Source organism: Ursus arctos, unplaced genomic scaffold, assembly GCF_023065955.2.
Source record: "Ursus arctos isolate Adak ecotype North America unplaced genomic scaffold, UrsArc2.0 scaffold_14, whole genome shotgun sequence".
NCBI lineage: Eukaryota > Metazoa > Chordata > Mammalia > Carnivora > Ursidae > Ursus > Ursus arctos.
Genome location: NW_026622808.1, coordinates 31,374,977 through 31,395,207, shown reverse-complemented (window position 1 = coordinate 31,395,207; position 20,231 = coordinate 31,374,977). Strand labels below are relative to the sequence as shown.

General features: G+C 39.5%; 1 protein-coding gene across 1 annotated transcript in view; it reads left to right on the top strand.

The window, feature by feature from the left end:
• SMARCC1 (SWI/SNF related, matrix associated, actin dependent regulator of chromatin subfamily c member 1) overlaps positions 1-20,231 on the top strand; it is a 163,050-nt gene that overhangs the window by 95,765 nt on the left and 47,054 nt on the right. Inside the window, exon 22 of the mRNA XM_026500714.4 lies at positions 18,632-18,687. Within this exon, the coding sequence (XP_026356499.1) occupies positions 18,632-18,687 (56 nt within the window). The remainder of the gene's footprint in view (positions 1-18,631; positions 18,688-20,231) is intronic.

Genomic DNA, 20,231 nt, shown 5'->3' with positions numbered 1-20,231 from the left:
TGGTAATTTTATGTTTAGCTTTTCGAGAAACTACTCAACTGTTTTCTGTAGTGGTTGTACTATTTTATGTTTTTACCAGCAACATATGAATGTTTTGACTTCTCCACATCCTCACCAGCACTTGCCCCCCCCCCCAAAAGATAAAACCGGAGTGTTTGTAAAGTATTTTCATTTGCATTCAATTTGGGGAGTATTGTCATCTTAACAATATGAAGTCTTTCAATCCTTGAACACAGGATGTCTTTCCATTTATTTAAATCTTCTTTAATTTAAACATTTTTTTTGAGGTTCTTGGTCTTGCATGTTCTTGGCACCTATTTTATATTTCCCTTAGTTAAATTTATTCCTTTGTATTTTATTCTTTTGAATGCTTTTGTAAATGAAATTATTTTCCTGATCTTAAGGGGAAAGTGTTTCATTATTAAGTATGATGCTAGTTGTTGGATTTTCCTAGGTTCCTTTTATTAAGTTTAGGGAAATTCCCTCTATGCATAATTTGTTTGAATGTTTGTATCCTGAAAAGGTGTTGGAGTTTGCCAACTGCTTTTGCTGTATCAACTGAGATGACCATGTGGTGTTTTTACTTTTTTCTTTAAATATGTTGTATTAATTGATTCTTGCCTGTCGAACTACTTTTGCAGTTCAGGAAAAATCCCACTTGATTGATTATGGGAATATTCCACATAATACTCTATTGGATTTAGTTTGCTTCTAGTATTTTGTGGAGGATTTTTGCATCTGTATTCATAAGGGACATTTGTTTAGTACTTTTCATTTTTTGTGGTAACTTTATCTGGTTTGATATCAGGGTAGTACTGATCTCTAAGAATGAGTTAGGAATTGTTCTTTATTTTTTTGAAGAGTTTGAGAATTACTGATGCTCATTCTTATTTAAATGTTTGCTGAAATTCATATAGGAAGCCATCAAGTCCTGATTTTTTTTTTTTAATGTTTTTTAAGAACTGATTTAATCTGTTTACTTGTTACAAGTCTGTTTAGGTTTTCTGTTTCTCTTTGAGTCAGTTTTGGTAGTGTGCATCTTTCTAGAAATTTGTCCATTTCATGTACACTGTCTCATTTGTTGGCCACACACACATACAAATCATAACAACCAAAAGTGGAAACAACTCAAATGTCTATCAGCTGATGAATGGGTAAACAAAATGTGGTGTTACGATGGAATATTATTGAACCATAAAATAGAATGAACTGTTGACATAATGCGACCTCATGGATCATCCTTGAAAACATGGTAAGTGGGGGAAAAAAACCAGTGAGAAGAGACAATCTATTATTTAATTCCAATTATATGAAATATCATGAACAGGCAGATTTATAGAGACAGAAAGTAGATTAATGGTTGCTTAGGGCTAGGAAGATCAGGCAAAGGGGGATGATAGCTAAAGGGTATAGAGTTTCTGTTTGAGATAATGGAAGGGTTTTAAAATTTACTGTGGTAATGATTGCATGTATCTGGGAATATACTAAAACTCATCTAACTGTACTCTTTTAATGGGTTGATTATATGAATTATATCTCAGTAAAGCTGTTTTTTAAAAAGGTTTATAATATCTTTTTACATTCCTTTTTATTTCTGTAAGGTTGATAGTAATGTCCCCGTTTTCATTCCTGATTTTAGTAATTTGGTCCACTTTTTTTTTCTTCGTCAATCTAGCTTTAGACTTACTGATTTTACCAACTTCTGATTTCAGTGATTCTTTCTGTTGTTTTTCTGTTCTCTGAGTTATCTCCAGTATAATCTTTATTCTTTACTTCTGCTCGTTAAGTTTGTTTTCTTTTTTCTTTTTCTTTTTCTTTTTTTTTTGAAAACTTATTTATTTGAGAGAGAGAGAGAGGTTGGGGGGTGGGGAGGGGGAGGGGAAGAATCTTAAGCAGACTCCCCACTGAGCCTGGAACCCACTGTGGGGCTCGATTCCACAACCCTAAGATCACGTGAGCAGAGATTATGACCTGAGCCGAAATCAGGAGTCATGCTCAACCAACTGAGCCACCCAGGTGCCCCTAAGTTTCCTCCGCTTTTTGATATTTCCTTACTTTGGAGGATGGGATATTGATTTGAGATCTTTCTTCTTTATTAATGTTGACTTCCATAGCTATATAAATTTCCCTCTCAATACTTCTTTTACTTTGTTCTGTAAATTTAGGCATATTTTATTTCTGTTTTCATTCTTCTCAAAGTATTTTGTAATTTCCCTCTTGATTTCTTCTTGGACCCATGGGTTGTTTTAGGAGTGTGTTGTTTAGTACATACCAGTTAGTGAATTTTTTAGATTTTCTTGTTACCAATTTCTAATTTCATTCCATTGTATTCAGAAAAGATAATTTGTGTGGTTTCTATCTTGTAAAATTTACTGAGGCATGTTTTATGTCTAATATATTGGCCTGGTGAGTATTTCTTTCACATTTTGCTGTTTTTGAATGGCATCTTCTGTGTATGTTTGGTTGGGCTGGTTTGTAGTGTTGTTCAAGTTGTCTACTTTATCATTTTTCTAGTTGGTCTATCCTTCATTGAAAGGATGTCTTGAAATTTCCAAATATTATTGTTGAGCTGTCTATATTCCTTCCTTCAGTTCTGTCTGGTTTTGCTTCGTATATTTTGTTAGTTGCATACATATTTATAATTGTTCTTTCTCATGAATTGGCCCTCTTTTTGGAAAAGATTTATTTGAGTGAGAGAGGGAGAGAGAGCACGAGTGGGGGAAGGGGTAGAGGGAAAGAGACAAGCAGACTCCCCACTGAGCAAGGAGCCCGATGCAGGACTCGATCCCAGGACCCTGAGATCATGACCTGGGCCAAAGGCGGACGCTTAGCCCACTGAGCCACCCAGGTGCCCTGAATTGGCCCTTTTATCATTGTATAACATCTTTTTCTCTTTAACCTTTTTTTTGCCTAAAAGTCTATTCTATCTGATAATGACATACTGTTCCAGCTCTCTTTTGGTTACTGTGTTTGCATGGAATATTTTTTTCCATTAATTTACTCTTCAGTGTATTTGTGTCTTTGAATCTAAGATATGTCTCTTTTTTTTTTTTTTTTAAAGATTTTTATTTATTTATTCCACAGAGATAGAGACAGCCAGCGAGAGAGGGAACACAAGCAGGGGGAGTGGGAGAGGAAGAAGCAGGCTCCTAGCGGAGGAGCCTGATGTGGGGCTCGATCCCATAATGCTGGGATCACACCCTGAGCCGAAGGCAGACGCTTAACCGCTGTGCCACCCAGGTGCCCCCTAAGATATGTCTCTTACAGACAGTGTATTGTTTGTTGAATTTTAGGATTTTGCAGACTTAGGTTGTACCTTTGGTTCTGCCCTGCATAGCTATAGCACTTTCAAAAGCTGTTTACCTTAGTTAGCTCTGAGTTCTTTCATGTGTGACAAGAAAGTGATGGTTAGGTACTCTCTATAACGTACCGTATAGTTATGCTAGTTGGTGATATTGGACAGATGACATTTTTGCTATTAAGGACTTTGGATTATTATTTTTTTTTTAAATTTATTTATTTATTTATTTGACAGAGAGAGACAGCCAGTGAGAGAGGGAACACAAGCAGGGGGAGTGGGAGAGGAAGAAGCAGGCTCCCAGCAGAGGAGCCCGATATGGGGCTCGATCCCAGAACGCTGGGATCATGCCCTGAGTTGAAGGCAGACGCTTAACGACTGAGCCACCCAGGCACCCCTAAGGACTTTGGATTATGTTTATTTAATTTATTATGAAGAGGAGTAAAATTTTAGGAAAGTCGCTTCATAAGCAATACCTGGCTTCTCAAATGGCAAGTGTTCTATATGTTAAAAGAGGCTTAATTTTCACACCTCGGTAAAATATTTTATATACAGTTATCAGTGGTGTATTCCCAACATTTCTTACTGGTTCATTTTTTCTTTTCATTTTGAAACAATTTCTGATGAATAACTCAAGTTAAAGGTTTCTTGCTGCCACCTTGCCAAATTCCATCTCTGTCTCAGTTGTATACACTTTATTAACTATGCTTCAACTGCAGTCATTTTATTTTTGTGTCTTTCATTTATTCTTGTAGAATAAAGGTTATGTGAAGTAAAAAGTAATACTGCCAGGCAGTACTCCACAGATGACACCATCTGACCTCCAGGTGCTCTGTTCTGGGTGGTTCAAGTAGCTCTCAGTGAGGTCTCTACAAGCATAAAATCTTACGGTCTCCATGGGTTGCACAGGTCCTACCCCTGGTGTTCCCTCTGCTTTCTTAAAAGTGTCAATTTAGCAGTCTTATTTTGCAGATATATCTGGAAACATTTTCAGATTAATCAAACCTCTCACTTTTAGCCCTCAGAGCAAATTATTGACCTGTTCTTTTTTTTAAAAGATTTTATTTATTTTTTTGAGAGAGAGAGAGAGAGAGAGAGAATGCGTGTGCAGGAGGGAGGAGGGGCAAAGGGAGAAGCAGGCTCCCCGCTGAGCAGGGAGCCTGATATGGCAGCCTGATGCGGGAGCCTGACGTGGGACTCGATCCCAGGACCCTGGGATCATGACCCGAGCTGAAGGCAGATGTTTAATGACTGAGCCACCCAGGCGCCCCTATTGACCTGTTCTTAAGAGAGTATCCATAGTATTTCTTAGTTTGAAAACTCACTTATTTTTCTGTCTTAGATGGACACCCAAATTAGCAAGCCAAGCCGCATCCCTCTTGCTTTTTATTGATTCTGCACCACCAGGCAGCGCCCAGCTCAGGCGGGGGAAGCCTGGGCCTATTGAATGCCTGGGAAATGTCTTACTTTCCTTGATGTTTTTGTGGTTTTGGTTCATTTGCAGGGTCCTTTGGTTCCCTGTGGTTATGGAATTGAAAAGGGTTGGCACAGTCTTCTTAGTTTGATTCAAAGAAGTTTCTGTACTTTGCAAAATCAGGGACAAGTTTCTACATGTAAATCTGTTTTTAAAATTTTGGTAGATGATACCATAGAGCATTAGGGGTTAAGAAACAGGTTGCAAACTTAGCCATTTCTAATTTAGCAGGACAAAACCAAAATCTAGCGACCTCAGTCTTTGTGGGGTCCTTTTTCTGACTCAGTAGTGAAGGTATGGTTTCCACAGTATGCAAAGCTTGGATCCGACTGCTGCAAAGAGCACTGGTGGTGACAGGGGATGATTCTTTGAATGGCACGGAAAGTAAACTTCATTCATGGTAGCTGGAAGTAGCCTATGAGAAAACCTCTCTGAAGTGCAGTGGATACTCACTAGTTGTAGCAACAGAATGTGGGTCCTTTTACCATTTAATAAGGGCAAAGGAAAATACCAGTATAGTATGAATATTTTGGAATGAGTTGTAAATAGAATTGTAACTTAATGCTGGCCTATGATAGTTAATGTGATTTATGTTGGGCTGTGACTGGTAGAATAAATTAGGAGACAGCAAATGGTTCTTAGGATGGAATTGGTCAGCAAAATTGTGGCATGAAGGCAAGAGCACACCTCCTTTCCTTCTGCTAGGGGGTTAGGGAGTTCAGGGAAAGGACGTATCAGTTTTACTTTTAAACTGACACTTGATATAACAAAATAGTGCCACTGATTTGAAATAGAATGATGTAGGATTTTCCTTATCAAGATAATTGTACTTGAATGGGAGATTGACATACTTTTTATTGTTACACGTAATTTACTGTGTTGTCCGTGTTAACTTACATGTATTAACAGTGGTGAAATGACAATACAGGAAAAAATAAATAAGTTTCCTTGTGAAATACAGGACTCCTCTTGGATTTCTCTCAGTAACGTATCTAACTTTTCATTGTGGGTTTGGAATGGGGGGAGTGTTTGGTAAAATCTGAAACACCTCTTATTTTCATTTTAGGAGACTTCTAGGAATTCTTGAGGAAATGAGTGCTCGCTTCTCAGAAGGGACTTGTCATTTCATTCTCTATAACTCTAGTCATTCACCAATATGTACTGACTTCTCTAAATCTGTATGGTTTTTTGTTTCTGTTTGGCCAGGGACCATTCTGGGAATAGAAAAAATACTGATATTTGAGATCTTTTGTATTTAACTAAAAATATTGCCAGGTTTTATTTGCCCTGGGTTATAGGGGAAGGTGAGGGAAGTTAAGAAATGAAAAGAATTTTTAAACATTTTTCAGAAGTCGCTGGAAATCAGCATTTCTTTGTGACACGTTTGTATAGGGGTTTTCTGACCGGTCTTTTGAGGGTTTTTTTTTTTTTCTGGATAATCCTTTGGAGGAAGTGGCATTGTTTTTATTGTAAAACCAAGGAAACTAAGTTTTATCAGATTGTATAGGCTTGTGAGAATCTGGTTTAAATTTTGAACCTGAATCTCTGGTCCTAAAGCTCAGCCTCTTTTTATTATGGCATACTGCCAGAAGTAAAATGTATTGGTACGTCTGTGTAGTTTTCATTCATTGAACAAGGATCATTAAGACCTTAGCTCCATCGTACTGTCCTTATATCCTATGGGAAATACAGTAGGAAGAGACCCAGGTCCTCTTGAAAATCTGTAGGAGCTACATAAGGAGACAGGCAAATGTACCAGGAAGAGCACTGGGTGATTCATCTCTACGAGATCAAGCGCTTAGAAACCCACGCCAGAATTTAGTCAGAGTGATTCAGTGTACGAGCCTACACCACGTAAGCATTCTTGAATGGGAGGTCAGGCTTAATCTAGAGTTGTTGTTGTTGTTTTTTTCCTTTTAACTCCTGGGGATAAATAAGACTGTAAATGTGTTGTGTTACCTGTCATTTCATTGTGTTTTAGGTGCTAGGGTACTGGTGAGCAAAACAGACCAAAATCCCTGCCTGCAAGGATTGTATATTTTCAAGGTGGAAAATGAAATATGTGATACATAAAGCTTAGATTGTGTAAATTTAATATGTATAAAAAGTATGTTGGCTGGTAAGTGGTATGGTGAAAATTAAAGCAGGATTCAGAAGATAAGCATCAAGTGTGTGGAATTGCAGTTTTCAAAGGTCAGGAATATGTTACCAAGAAAGTGACCTTCGAACAAAGATGTAAATGAGGGAAAGGAATCGTCAGACATCTAAGGTCAGAGTGCTGTGGGCGTTGGGAGCAACCATTGTACAGGCCCCTAGACAGGAGCTGCCTGGCATAGGTGAGGAATAGGAAGGGGAGATTATGGACAAGTAGCTGGATTGCACGGTAGAGGTGGTCATGGGAGATGATGAGGGGCTTATGAGCCATTGTAAAGTTTTAATTTTTACTCTAGGTGAGGTGGAGCCAGTGGGGGGGGGGGTTGACCAGAAGAGTGTCAGGGTCTGACCTATATTTTTAAAACTCATTCTGTTAGGTTGAGAACATCACTTGTCTAGGAGTCGTTAAGTTGATGTATTTTTCAGAGAACTTAACGTGATATATTTGAATATCAAAGATAATTTTTTTTACCGCATCACAAAAGCTTTTATTGAACACTTTATTAAATTTTTCTTTACTTGACCTCAGGTCTAAACAAAATAGCTTTTCTGATAACCTGTTTACTTGTAGTCAAACATCCTGAAATACTGATAGGATAGCACAGTGAGATTTCATGTGCCTACCAGTTAGGTGCAGGTTCAACTTTGCCGTATCTATCTATCTAGCAATCTGAATGTATGATTTTTATTTTGTTTTTGGTGAACTATTTCAAAGTAAGTTGTAGACATCATGAGTCTTTGCACCCTAGGTAATTCAGCGTGCGTCATCTTGTAGGAGTAAGGACATCCCTGTATAATGATCACGGTATGGTGGATCTTAGTCCCTTTTGAGGCCAGCAGCCTTTCCTCCCCCAGGGAATTAGAATGTATGTGCATATTCAAGGGTCTGTCGAAGACTGACTTACTGTAACCCCCATTTGTATTTCCTGATCTCAAGTATTGGTTTTATTTTTTTAATTTTTTGCCTCTGAGTAGATTTACTGTCTGTATCTTAATTTTGGTTTAGAGAAATTTGAAAGATTAAGTTAATCGATGCTTATTCCTTACAATTGACTGTGTATGCTATAGGGCTATTGAATCGCAAGTAGAATGTTCAGAGAAGATTCTTTTATATCAGTAAGTGGATTGTCCACCGAGCTCCTTAACACCCTGTGGAATACGCACTGCAAAGAGTGTATGTTGAGCCATTTGTCCCAGCTCTGTGTAGAAGAGCCCAATTAATCACTTCTAGTTTTCAGGAAGGTTAAAAACTAGTCTCTAGTTCATCAGGTGGTTAAGAAGAGCATCCTGACAATAATGTCGAAAGGGTCCCTTTCTAGGAACAGGAAGCCCAGAAGTGACGTTCTTGTTCTTGCTTCAGATACTATTCATCACTTATAAATAGCCTCATTCTTCTCATCACGAGGATTTCCATAACATTTTAAAAATCTGGCACTTCTAGAACACCATGTGTGAAAACATGCTAGGCTGGTGAACCTAAGCAAACAGTGGAACAGTATTTGATCATGGGACTTATATCGTGCAGGGTGGCTTCTCTCTTCTCTTTGTCAATATTCTATTTGAAGGGCTCTTTTAGATTTCAAGAGGCAGAGAAGGATAAGAGTCACTTTCCTGAGCAGCTCATAATTGGACATCTAACCTCTAAGGACTAGTTAATGCTGGCTCGGATTTAAGTAACTTTCCTAATGACCCATATTTATTAAATGGTAGGATATGTATTTTTAGGAAGAGATTGGCTTCCATTATATAATTATATAATGCCTTTTGGGGACTTTTATCAAATTAGGCCTTTCGGTTACTTGTTAGAGATCTCTTGCTGTGGGCTACTATGTAAGACATAAATAATACCCTCTATTCGGGGCACCTGGGTGGCTCAGTCACTTAAGCGTCCAACTCTTGATTTCAGCTCAGGTCATGATTCCAGGATTGTGAGATGGAGCCCCGTGCTCAGTGGGGAACTAATTCTTTCCTTCTCCCTCTCCCTCTGCCCCTCTCCTCTCTTGCATATGCTCTTTCAAATCAATCAATTGATCGTCGATCAGTCTTTTAAAAAAAGCAATACCCTTGCTTTTTTGTGATGGGCTACGCATATGTGGAAAAATTATTCAGTGTTCAAGGTTTGGAGACATAATGAAGCATACGTATATAGTATTAATTGTTCAGGGAGGACTGGGTACGGGAAGTGCTGTAAGAGTTAGCATAAAGGGACGTGTAGGTTTAGACTGAGGAAGACTTCACAAAGAAAGGATTTGAGCTGAACGGTGAAAAGGAGGTTTAGGATACCACTGAGCCAGAGTAGAGCAAGTTTTCGGTTCTGCAGAACAGTGTGAACAAAGGCACAGAGATGGTAATGGAAGGTTGTGCGGAGCGTGGGACATAAACCAGGTTAGCCGCAACCCAGAGTTCAGATAAGGACGTGGGGAGATGAGATGCACAGCTAGATGGGAGCAGAGTGGCAGAGGGTGGTGCAGGCTGGGACTATATATTGGCAGTTCCGTGGAACCCTTGAACTGTACTACAGGGAGTGACATGGTCCGTTTCCCGGAAGGGCTGAGTGAGTTCCTGCCATAGGCCTTACTTTATTCTCTGTTCCCTGAGAAGACACAAATTATTGGACTAGCAGCTCTCAAACTTTTTTGGTCTCAGGACTTCTTTATGCTCTTTAAAAATAATGAGGGAACCAAAATGCTTTCATTTATTTGAATTATATCTGTTGATATTTACTGTATCCAAAATTAAAACAGAAACTTTTAAACCAAAACAATACACGGGTGCATGTTCCTGTGGCTGACTTCATGTGTCATGCAGCCTCTGGAAAGCCAAGTTCCACACTTGGGGGAGAGGAGAGTGGAAAGGCAAATAACGTCTTTTTGTTGTTACAAAAATAGTTTTGATCTTGGGGACATTTCTGCCACTGAGGGCGGGGGATTGGTACCTGGACCACACTTTGTGAATTGCTGAATTAAACACTTGCCCTTGAAGAATATTCAGTTAGTGTGGGGAGACAGTATAAGTAGGTAGGTAGGAAAGGTAAGCAGAGAAGAAGGAAGGGAGGGAGGGAGGAAAAAGACAAAATACAGTTACAGACAGAGGCACATGTGAAGGAAACAGTTATGCTTGGGTCAGTTAGAGAAGGCTTCAGAGGAGGTAATCTTTTAAACAATAAGGAGAAAGGATAAAAGGATGAAAGTGTGTGACATATTCTGGAAATACTACCAAGAAGTCTGTGGGGAGCAGGTACTGTGGCCAAGTGCAGCCGTATAGATGTGTGTGTGGAGGGGGTTGATTTTGAACGGCTTTTACCCTCTGGAAACCAAGAAGTCTCCAGGAAAGAGATATAACAGGATTCAGTCTGTTTTAGAAAACCTGCAGACAGTTTACAGATGACGTGCAGGAAATGGAAGAGCTTCCACCAAATAATCGTAGTTCTTTTCCACAACGCATCACTACTTATTTGTAACCCACTTTCTTATTTTTGCAAGCATTTTGTTCTTTCCTTCAAGCTACCTTTCCCAGTTCTTTCAGCTCTTAGGAGACAGGTGCGGTGCCCATGAGAGGACAGTGTGGTGGCCTGGTGGGGGGAGGGGGTAGGAGCTCAGCTCTCCTGGAAGAGTAGAAGAGACATACAGCTAAAGTAGGTTTGGGGGCGCGGGGCAGATGTGGAGGCAGAGGCTGGAGTCGGTCGGGGGATCGGTGTTGTATCTGTGGGAGACAGAACAGGAAATAGAATGGAATCCGATTGGCGTTACCATTTCTTGTTTCTAGTCTCCGAAGAAATTGTCATCTCGTGGCTGCCAGCTAAATTGCCTCTCAACCTTGGTTGAGCTTCATTCGAAAGTCCAGTAGGTGTATAGATAGTTATCTATTGCTGCATAGTCAGTTACCACAAAGTCGGTGACTTAAAACCGGTTATATTTATTGTCTCGTTGCTTCTGGGAGTCGGAAATTTGTGCATAGCCTAACGGGGTCCTCTGCTTAGGCTGTCACGAGGCTGCGCTCAAGGTGGTAGCTGGGTTGTGTTCTCATCTACTGAGGAATCCACCTCCATGTTCCCTCCTGTTGTCAGAATTAGTTTACTTCTGCTTGTAGAACCGGAGGCTGCAGCTCCTTGCTGGCTGTTAGCTGGAAGCTGCCCTCAACTACCCGAGGCCCCCCACTGTTCTTCAGCATCTGGGCTTCCCCACCATGGCAGCTTGTGGCGTCAGGCCCGCAAGGAGAGTCTCTAGAGTGAGTGTAGTAAAGACAGGGCCTTATATAACTGAACATTCCATCCCCTTGCCCTTATTCTGTTGGTTAGAAACACGTCACGGATGCTGCTCGCTCTCAGGGGAAGGGGATTGTGCAAGGACATGAAAACCCTGAGTCAGGGATCAGTGGGGCCACTCTAGAATCTCACCACCTTGGTAGCCATTCTCCCGGGTTCTGGTCACAACCCGTTTGTCAGTGTCCCTCAATTCCCAACATTAAAGTTAAGACCTTAAGGGTTAGAGATGTCCACAGTATCTGGATTCATAAGCAGGACTGTCACAGCATGAACTTTCTGTCACAAGGTTTAGCAAACATACCAGATTGGGAAGGACCTTTGGAAGTTCAGGGCAGAATGAGAATCCTCTGTTGGTGTCACTGAGGCAGTGCTAAGGGCCATGGCAAGAGCTCATGTTAGTAGAGAGAGAAGACTTGGGTCCAGTCCACTGAATTTGCTAATAACATTACTGTCGTTGAGCACTTACTACGAGCCAGGTGTTATCATTTTGCATGGAATAATTCGTTTAATCGTTAGCATTGCACTTATGCAGAAGGTACTATCATTGTTCTCCTGTTGTAGATAAGCAGACTGAGGCATCTGGCAGCTAAGTGGCTTGCCCACAGTCACTTGGCTAGTAAATTCAGGGACAGGGTTTGAACCTAGACAGTCTGGATCCAGAATTCACCCAGGAAATTTTGGTTGTTAGACTAAATCCAGGTTGTCACCTGCTTTTATTTAGACCAGAATATATAAGAATAGTTTTTACATTTTTAAATGTAAAAATCAAAAAATCAAAAGAAGAGTAGTATTTTGTGACACATACAAATTATAGGACATTCACGTTTCAGTGTCTGTAAAGTTTTATTGAAACATAGCCACACTCCTTCATTCCCAGGCTGCTTTCACGGCTTTGACTTAAGACTCACGTGGCCTGCAAAGCTGGGAATAGCTACTCTCTGCCCTATGCAGAGCTCTGGTCTCTAGCATAAGGTCTGACTTATGAACTATGATGTTGATAGTTTCCCCTGGCTGACAGGGCATCCTCTCAGCGCAGTTGTGTGTCAAAGGATTTTGTACAATGTCCTCCTTTGTATGTTTGGCGTTGGCCCACTAGTTTGTTTTAGGTGCCTTCTTGCTTAAGTTTGGAACTCTTTTTTAAATTCATTCTAGTATCTTCTTCATTTATCTCCACAGACATGGGTCAGACCACACATTTGTAGGGACGGATTATCAACCGCCTAGTTTATAGACATCAACAAGACGACATGGCATATGGAAAGGGCTGCAGCCTCTTAAGCGTTTACGCTTCCAACCAGAATTCAGACCAAAGAGAAGCTGTTGTTTTGTGTTTCTTTTTCCAAGAAGATGTCTAAAAGCAGCTTGAAAAAATGTTTTGTAGGATAGAAACCACTTTACATACTCCTCCACATGGCATCTTGAGGAACACACAACTCCTAATTAACTCTTAATAGACGTCTCATTAAAGGTCTCAGCACTAGCCGCAGGTTTCTCCCCTTTAACTGTACCATCATCATACAAATAGGTATTAATGTCATGTAACCATTCATCATGGACTCATAGCTGATTAAAAGAGTTAATATCAAATGTGACTTGCCTTGTAATAGACAAAGTGAGTGTGTGATCTTTTTAGAATGTGGAGCTATAGGTTGTGGGTCGTCATTTAAAAGCAGATTATCTTTTTAAAAAAATGTACTGCATTCCTCCCACATTAATACTTAGTCTGTAATTAAGCTGACTCAGCAAAGGTGGCCTAAGGCCCATTCAATTAACAGTAACTTGTGAAGTTAGGTTTTTTTTTAAATACCCCATCTGTGTTTGGTTTTTGTTCAGATTTCTTCATTTTTATAGTTTAATGTGTCTTAATGCATGCTGCATATTTCATCTGAACTAAGAATTAGAGCATTAACTGTAAGATTCATCTCTGTTTCTTCCTTCTCACTTTCCAACCGCCAGCACTGACAGTCCTATATTTTGAAATACTGTTCTACTTTGTAAATGACTTTCATCTCAAACACGTACTGTATATGTTAGGTGTAATTTTGTTTGTTTGTTTTAATAATTTATTTGTCGAGAGAGAGCGAGCGAGCGCACAAGCAGGGAGAGAGGCAGAGGGAGAGGGAGAAGCAGGCTCGATCCCAGGGGCTCGATCCCAGGACCCTGGGATCATGACCTGAGCCGAAGGCAGACGCTTAACCCAGTGAACCACCCAGCGTCCCAATTTTTATTTGTCTTTAAACTTTATAAAACATGGTTTATTTTGACTTCTGAGACTGTTTTACTCACTCTTAGGTGTTTAGGGCACATCCACATAGCTACGTTGTCCAGGTAGGCACAGTTCAATGATTTCACTGCTGTGAAATAGGCTTTTGTGTGATTGTAACCCACTTTAATCATCCGTTCTTCTGTTACAGGGTGGGCAGTTTGGGTTGTTCTTGTTTGTTCTGTCTCAAACATGCATGTCCAGTCTTGGACGTACCGCACAGGGTACCTCTGCAGGGTTTCACTGAGACACCGCACTCCTCCAAGTGTGCTTGGTGGAGCGGTCGTTACATTGAGACAAGGCGCTGGCATCACTCAGCCCTCTGTTTAAATTGGTTGTTACTTTTTCATAAGGTGATTTTTTTGGTAGAGGAAAGTCAGAGAATTGAATATTTTGAACATTGAATCTTGATCATTCTTGTGTAACTTCTTATTTTGTTGTGGACTAATCCTGTGAGTTGTAGGGTTTTAGGAAATTCTAGTTTTTTCCCCAAAGTGAGTGTATCAGTTGACACTTGGACCATAACACTTGATCATGTACTTCTTAGTGTTAGGTTCTGCGGATGTAGTGGGTATAAAATCACATTCCATTGTGGTTTTATTTTTTTTTTTAACTTTTTAAAGATTTTATTTATTTATTTATTTGAGAGAGAAAGCCCAAGCAGGGGGAGTGGCAGAGGGCAAGGGAGAAACCGGCTCTCCGTGGAGCAGGGAGCCTGATGCGGGGCTCAATCCCGGAACCCTGGGATCATGACCTGAGTCAGAGGCAGACACTTAACAGACTCAGCCACCCAGGTGCCCCTCCGTTGTGGTTTTAAATTACACTTCTCTGTAACTCATTTGAGTATCTTCTGTTTACTGGGCATACACACATCATTCTGAACACAACTATTTTGTCTTTTGCTCACTTTTTAATAGTTTTTATGGTTTCCTTTATAAATCTGATATGCAGCTCTAGTTGTTGTGCTGCCTCTGTTTTCTCCTGTTTGGTTACTTGTTCTTCCTTTTCGGCATCTTTTAATGAAAAGAAGTCCTTGATTTTAATAGAGTGAAGTTGGAGCATGTGGGTGGCTCGGTCGGTTAAGCGACTGACTCTTGATTTCGGCTCAGGTCGTGATCTCAGGTTGTGGGATAGAGCCCCACGTCAGGCTCTGCTGAGCATGGAGTCTGCTTCCGATTCTTTCCCTCTCCCTGTTCCTCCCCCCACTGACGTTCTCTCTCTCTCTCAAACAAGTAAAATCTCTTTTAAAAAATAGTAGAGTGAAGTTAGTCCTTTATGATTAATATGAATATGAATGTGATGTAATCACATGAATAATATGATTAACACTTTTTGTGTTGTGTTACAAATATCATTCAGGTTTTGTTTTTTTCACATGTCTTTATCTAGAATTGGTTTTTAACATATGGAAATGTGGTTGCTTCTGTATGTTAATTTTATAGCTAACCACCTTGCCCTGTGATTATTTCTAGTAACTTTTCGGCAGATTCTTTCAGGTATACAGTTTTATTCTCTGCAATCATAACTGCTTGCTTCATTTTCTTAATTGACTATTTTGGGCTACAACCACTATGGCAGCATTAAAGGGACATAGTAATACTGTTACTGTGTCCTGCTCTTGATTTTAGAGGAGATACTGTAGGCATCTCTCCAGAAAGGATGACATTTATTGTAGGATTATTGATAATAGTCTTCTGGGGGCTCAGGAACTTCCCTTGTGTCCTTGGTTTTCCAGGAGCTTGTCATGAAAGATACTGAGTTTTCTCAAATACTTCATGGGTGTGTGTGATCAAATAAATCTATAGGCTCATAAATGTTAAATTATCTTTCTGATACTGCATATTGATTTGTCATAATGTAGTGCCTTTTTTATACACTGCTGTATTCTGTTTGCAGATTTTTTGCCTAGGAGATTTTCATTTGTGATTATGAGTGAAATTTAGCCTAATGGCTCTACTATACCTTATCTGTTGTCTGTATTTGATCTGTGAATCAGGGTTATCCTGGCCTCATAGAATGAATGAGGGGGTATTCTGTCTTCTGTTCTCTAGAAAAGTTTAAGTAAGTTTGTAATCCTCTGTTCCTTAGAAGTTTTGTAGAATTCCCCCAGTAAAAACACCTGGACCTGTAGTGATTTGGTTTAAGTTTTTAAATTTTAATTTAATTTTATTTTATTTTATTTTTTATTTTTGTTATGGGACTATTCAGGACTTCTTTTTCTTCTTGAATCTGTGTGGTAAAATACATTTTCTAATAATTTGTTCATTAAATTTTTCTGTTTGGCATAAAGTTTTTGGGAGTTCTTTGTCACTTTTGTTTTGACTTTTCCTTATTAATAGTTATGACCTTTCTTCCAGTCCTTACACAATTAATTTGTGCCTTCTTTCTCTTTTCTTGACCTGTCACATCGATTTATTGACTTTCTTATTTCAAAGAACCAAGTTTGGGGTATATTGAGTCTCTCTGTTGTATGTTTTAACTCTGTCAGTATTTTTGTTTTTTATTTCTTTGATTTTTATCCTTGTTATGTGTTTCTCTGTACCTTCTTTATTCTGTTGTTCTTTTTCTGCTGCTTCTCAAGAATATAGAGCATGTAAACATCAAGCATGTTTTTCTTTTCTGATGTAAGTTTAAGAAGCCTTTACATTTCCCTCTTCATGCTATTTTTACTGACTCCCAAAATTACATTTCTAAGCACAGAGAAATTTATCTGTATATTTTGAACTTCTAATTTCATTGCGTTGTGGTGAGAAACCTTGGGCTGTATGTCATTGACTTTTTGAAATTTATTAAAATTTGCTCTTTGACTTAATTTGTGATCAGTATTTTTTAATGTTACATGTGAGCTTGAAATTAAATACGTATGTGTTCTCTGATTGGTCGGGATAGAACCATCTTGCTGCATTTACATCCACTGTTGATCTTAATTGAGTAAAGTATATTCAAATCCCCCACTGTGAGGCACATTTTCATTTCTGTCCTGCCTTTTTGTCAGTTTTTGCATTATATAGTTTGACACTCTTTTATTAGGTTCCTAAAAGTATGAAAAATTAAAATTTTCTGGTGAATTAAACCTTTTCTTCATTACATTGTCACCCTCCATTTCTAATAATGCTTTATTGATGCCTGTATTAAGGAATAGCACTGTGAAAACGCCACCGTTCCTTGGATTTGCTTTTGCCTGGCTTATCTTCTTTTATGCTTTTGTATTTCCCATTTTCGTGGTCTCGGTATGGATCATTTCTTTAGAGGTATTTTATAGTTTTGTACTTTTCCTTTTACCTGGTTTAATCTGTTTCCCTTGACTTTATTTCTAGAAAATTTTTTGATCCTTTGCATTTTTAAAAAATCTCTGCACATCTCTAATGCTCTCTTTTTGATCGTAGATCTTTATGATTCTCTCTTTTAATTCTCTGTTGCATCGATGGCTGTGCTAGATTCAGGATCTGGCAGATCTCATCTTGGCAAACCTTGAGTGCTGAAACTGGCCGATAACGTTTCTGCTCAGTATTAGTGGCTTCCTCTCTTGATGTTTTGCTCTTTGTGAGCTCAATACTTGGACGGCTACAATTGGGATTGGAAAAACTGTCTGCAGGGGATTTTGTTTCTCTTGGTAGCCAGGGGTTGCCACAGGCTTTAGATCCGCCCCCGCCCTCCCACGGCCGACTGTAGAATCAGGCTTCCTTTCTCTGCCCTGGACCTGGTTAGTCCAGGGCTCAGCTTCCTGATGCTGAGCTACTTTAAGCAAATATGTCTGGGTGTGACCTTGAGTCTCCAACTTTCCATATACTTGATCCAGGTGCAGGATCCAAATATAAACCCTGGCTCCACTACTCCCACACTATGGCCCCACTCCTGGCACTGTAGTCTTTTGGCATTTTTTGGAAGGTGGTAATCTTCCACCTTATGTGAGATTCGTGATATCCCAAACTATCCTGTCCCCCCGTGCTCCTGGTCAGTCAGAATTCTGGACGCAAGGTTTGCTTCCATCTGCAAGAATTAGAGCAGGAGGGATTTTCCTGTTCAGTAACTTCAACACGATTAGTTTTAAATATGTTTGTTTAAATATGTTTTAAGTATTCTCACTGAGGACAAATACTATTAGTCTTGTCATTTACAAGAGAATAAAATTCAAATTAAAACTGTAGGATATTTGAATGCTTTTATTTAAAACCACAGCAAACCGTCATTATGTGTGAAATATTTGTTTCCGTATAAAATTCTAAAACCAAAAATATTTGTCTGATTGTATTGTCTTTGTTTTTAAAATCTTCATTAACTTCTTAGCTACAGCATATAGTTAAGACTCCCTTAGTACCACATTCAGGGCTCTTCCTCATGAGCATTATGTCCGTCCTTCTGATCTCTCCCATCTGTCCCCCCTTTCCTAGTCATCACCAAGGACTCCCATTTTCCCTGCACCCTTGAGTCTTTCTGTCTCTTCCCTTGAAATATCCTTCTCTGTACTTGTACTACCCACCCCCAGCCCCAGCCATGTCTGCCTAGAAAGCGCTTGTGTAGCGGTGTATTCTTCCCCGACTGAAACAGTCGTGTCCTCTGTCCTTCTCACAGCGTCTACTACATTCACATCTGTGATGGACTTGTTCCTTTGTGTCTTCTCCAGCCAGAATGTGATGCCCTGGAGGTTCAGTGAATATCTAGCTCAGCATTATTTCTCCAGTACCCGACACAAAATATTCAAAATACATACTCATTAAGCATTGATTAAATAGTTGTAAATTATTTGGGGCTCTTTTTTGCTTCTTTGTACTTAAAATTTTTTTTGAGGTTTTCATTTTTATACATGTAGTAAAAACCCTCAGTGCACAGCTCCATGCATTTTCACAAATTAAACACATTCATGTAAACAGCCCCAAGATCAAGAAACAGATCATTACCGGCACCTCAGGCACCCCCTTGAAGCCACTTTTTGTCTGCTCGCCCCTTCCCTGGTTAATGGCTGTCCTGATTTCTAACACCATTGATTACTTTCATCTGTTTTTGAGCTTTGAAATTAATATAAAGTCTGTGTTTTATGCCAGACTTCTTATGTCAACCTTACAGTTGTGAGACTTGTCCATATTATTGTGTGTACTTGTTTTTCAAGCATCACAGCTATATGATAGCTTTTATCTTTGTTCCATATTGTGTTACTTGTTCTTGTTCTTTTGCTTGTAGAAGGGGCTGAAGAGGAAAAAATGGAAGCAGATACTGATGGTCAGCAGCCTGAAAAGGTGAAGTCTGTGTGTTTGAATTCTCCTACAACAGAAAAGACACAGAGAGAGCATGACTTTCATAGCATAACGGTTTGGGTTTATTTTGATCTTTGATCCCTTTCAGGGAACTACAAATGATTCTATCAGCCATTGGACTTTGCTGGTTTAAGGTATAATTCTCACAAAGCCTAACCTATGACAGTTTTCACGTACTTATTCAGGGAAGATTTATCCACTCCCCAACCTCCTCTTTTATATCTCTTTCAGGCACAGTTGGGAAAATGAATACAAAATTATGGTTTTTATGAATATTGAATTACAGGGTTTGGTCCTGTACTTGTGCCAGAAGAGAATTATAGAATATTAAGGGATTTTGTAGGAGAGTTAACTGCCAGCAGGAAAATAATTAGAAAAGTCTTAATGAGAAGGTGATATTTGAGGTAGGTTTTAAAGAGCCAGTAGCACTATTAACGTTGAAATTGAAGCGGAGCGGAGGGACTCAAAGATCCCACTGGCAGTGAAGGAGACATGCTAAAGCCAGTGTGCAAAGGTACCATCAGAGTGCCCCCTGGGTTTGTGACCAATCTCGGACCCGAGAAGCTCCGAGTGCACGTGAGTAAGGCAGAACAGGACTTCATAGCCTCTTCGAGATCAGGGGCACGTCATTTAAAAATGGGCAAAGGACCTGAATAGACATTTTTCCGAAGAAGACATCCAGATGGCCAGCAGACACATGAAAAGATGCTTAGTATCGCTCATCAGCAGGGACGTGCAGATCAAAACCACAGTGAGTTGTCACCTCACGCCAATCAGAAAGGCTAACATCAAAAAGACAGCAAGTGTTGGCAAAGATGTGGGGAAAAACCAACCCTTGGGCACTGTTGATAGGAATGTAAATTGGTGCAGGCACTCTGGAAAACTGTGGAACTTCCTCAGAAAGTTAAAAATAGAACTACCGTTAAGATCCAGCAGTTCCAGTAGTGGGTATTTATCCCAAGAAAACAAAAACACTAATTCAAAAAGAGTTAGGCACCCCTGTGTTCACTCTAGCATTATTTATAACAGCCAAGACATGAAAGCAACACAAATGTCCATTGACAGATGAATAGACAAAGAAGAAGTGGTGTGTATCTCACACACACACAGGAATATTATTACTCAGCCATGAAAAAGAATGAAATCTTGCCATTCCCAACAACATGAATGGACCTAGAGGGTATTATACTAAGTGAAATAAGTCAGACAGAGAAAGACAGCTACTGTTAATATTTAACTTATATGTGGAATCTAAAACACAAAACAGAAATAGACACATAAATACAGAGAAAAAGCTAGTGATTGCCAGAGGGGAAAGGGGTTAGAAAGATGGGCAAAATAGGTGAAGGAGGATTAACGTACAAATTTCCCATTATAAAATAAATAAGTCACGGGGTTGAAAAGTACAGCAGAGCGAACATGGTCAATACTGTAATAGTGTATGGTATATGATGACACTAACGATTTATCGTAGCATCGTGTAATGTATAGAATTGTCAGATCGTTATGTTGTACACCTGAACCTA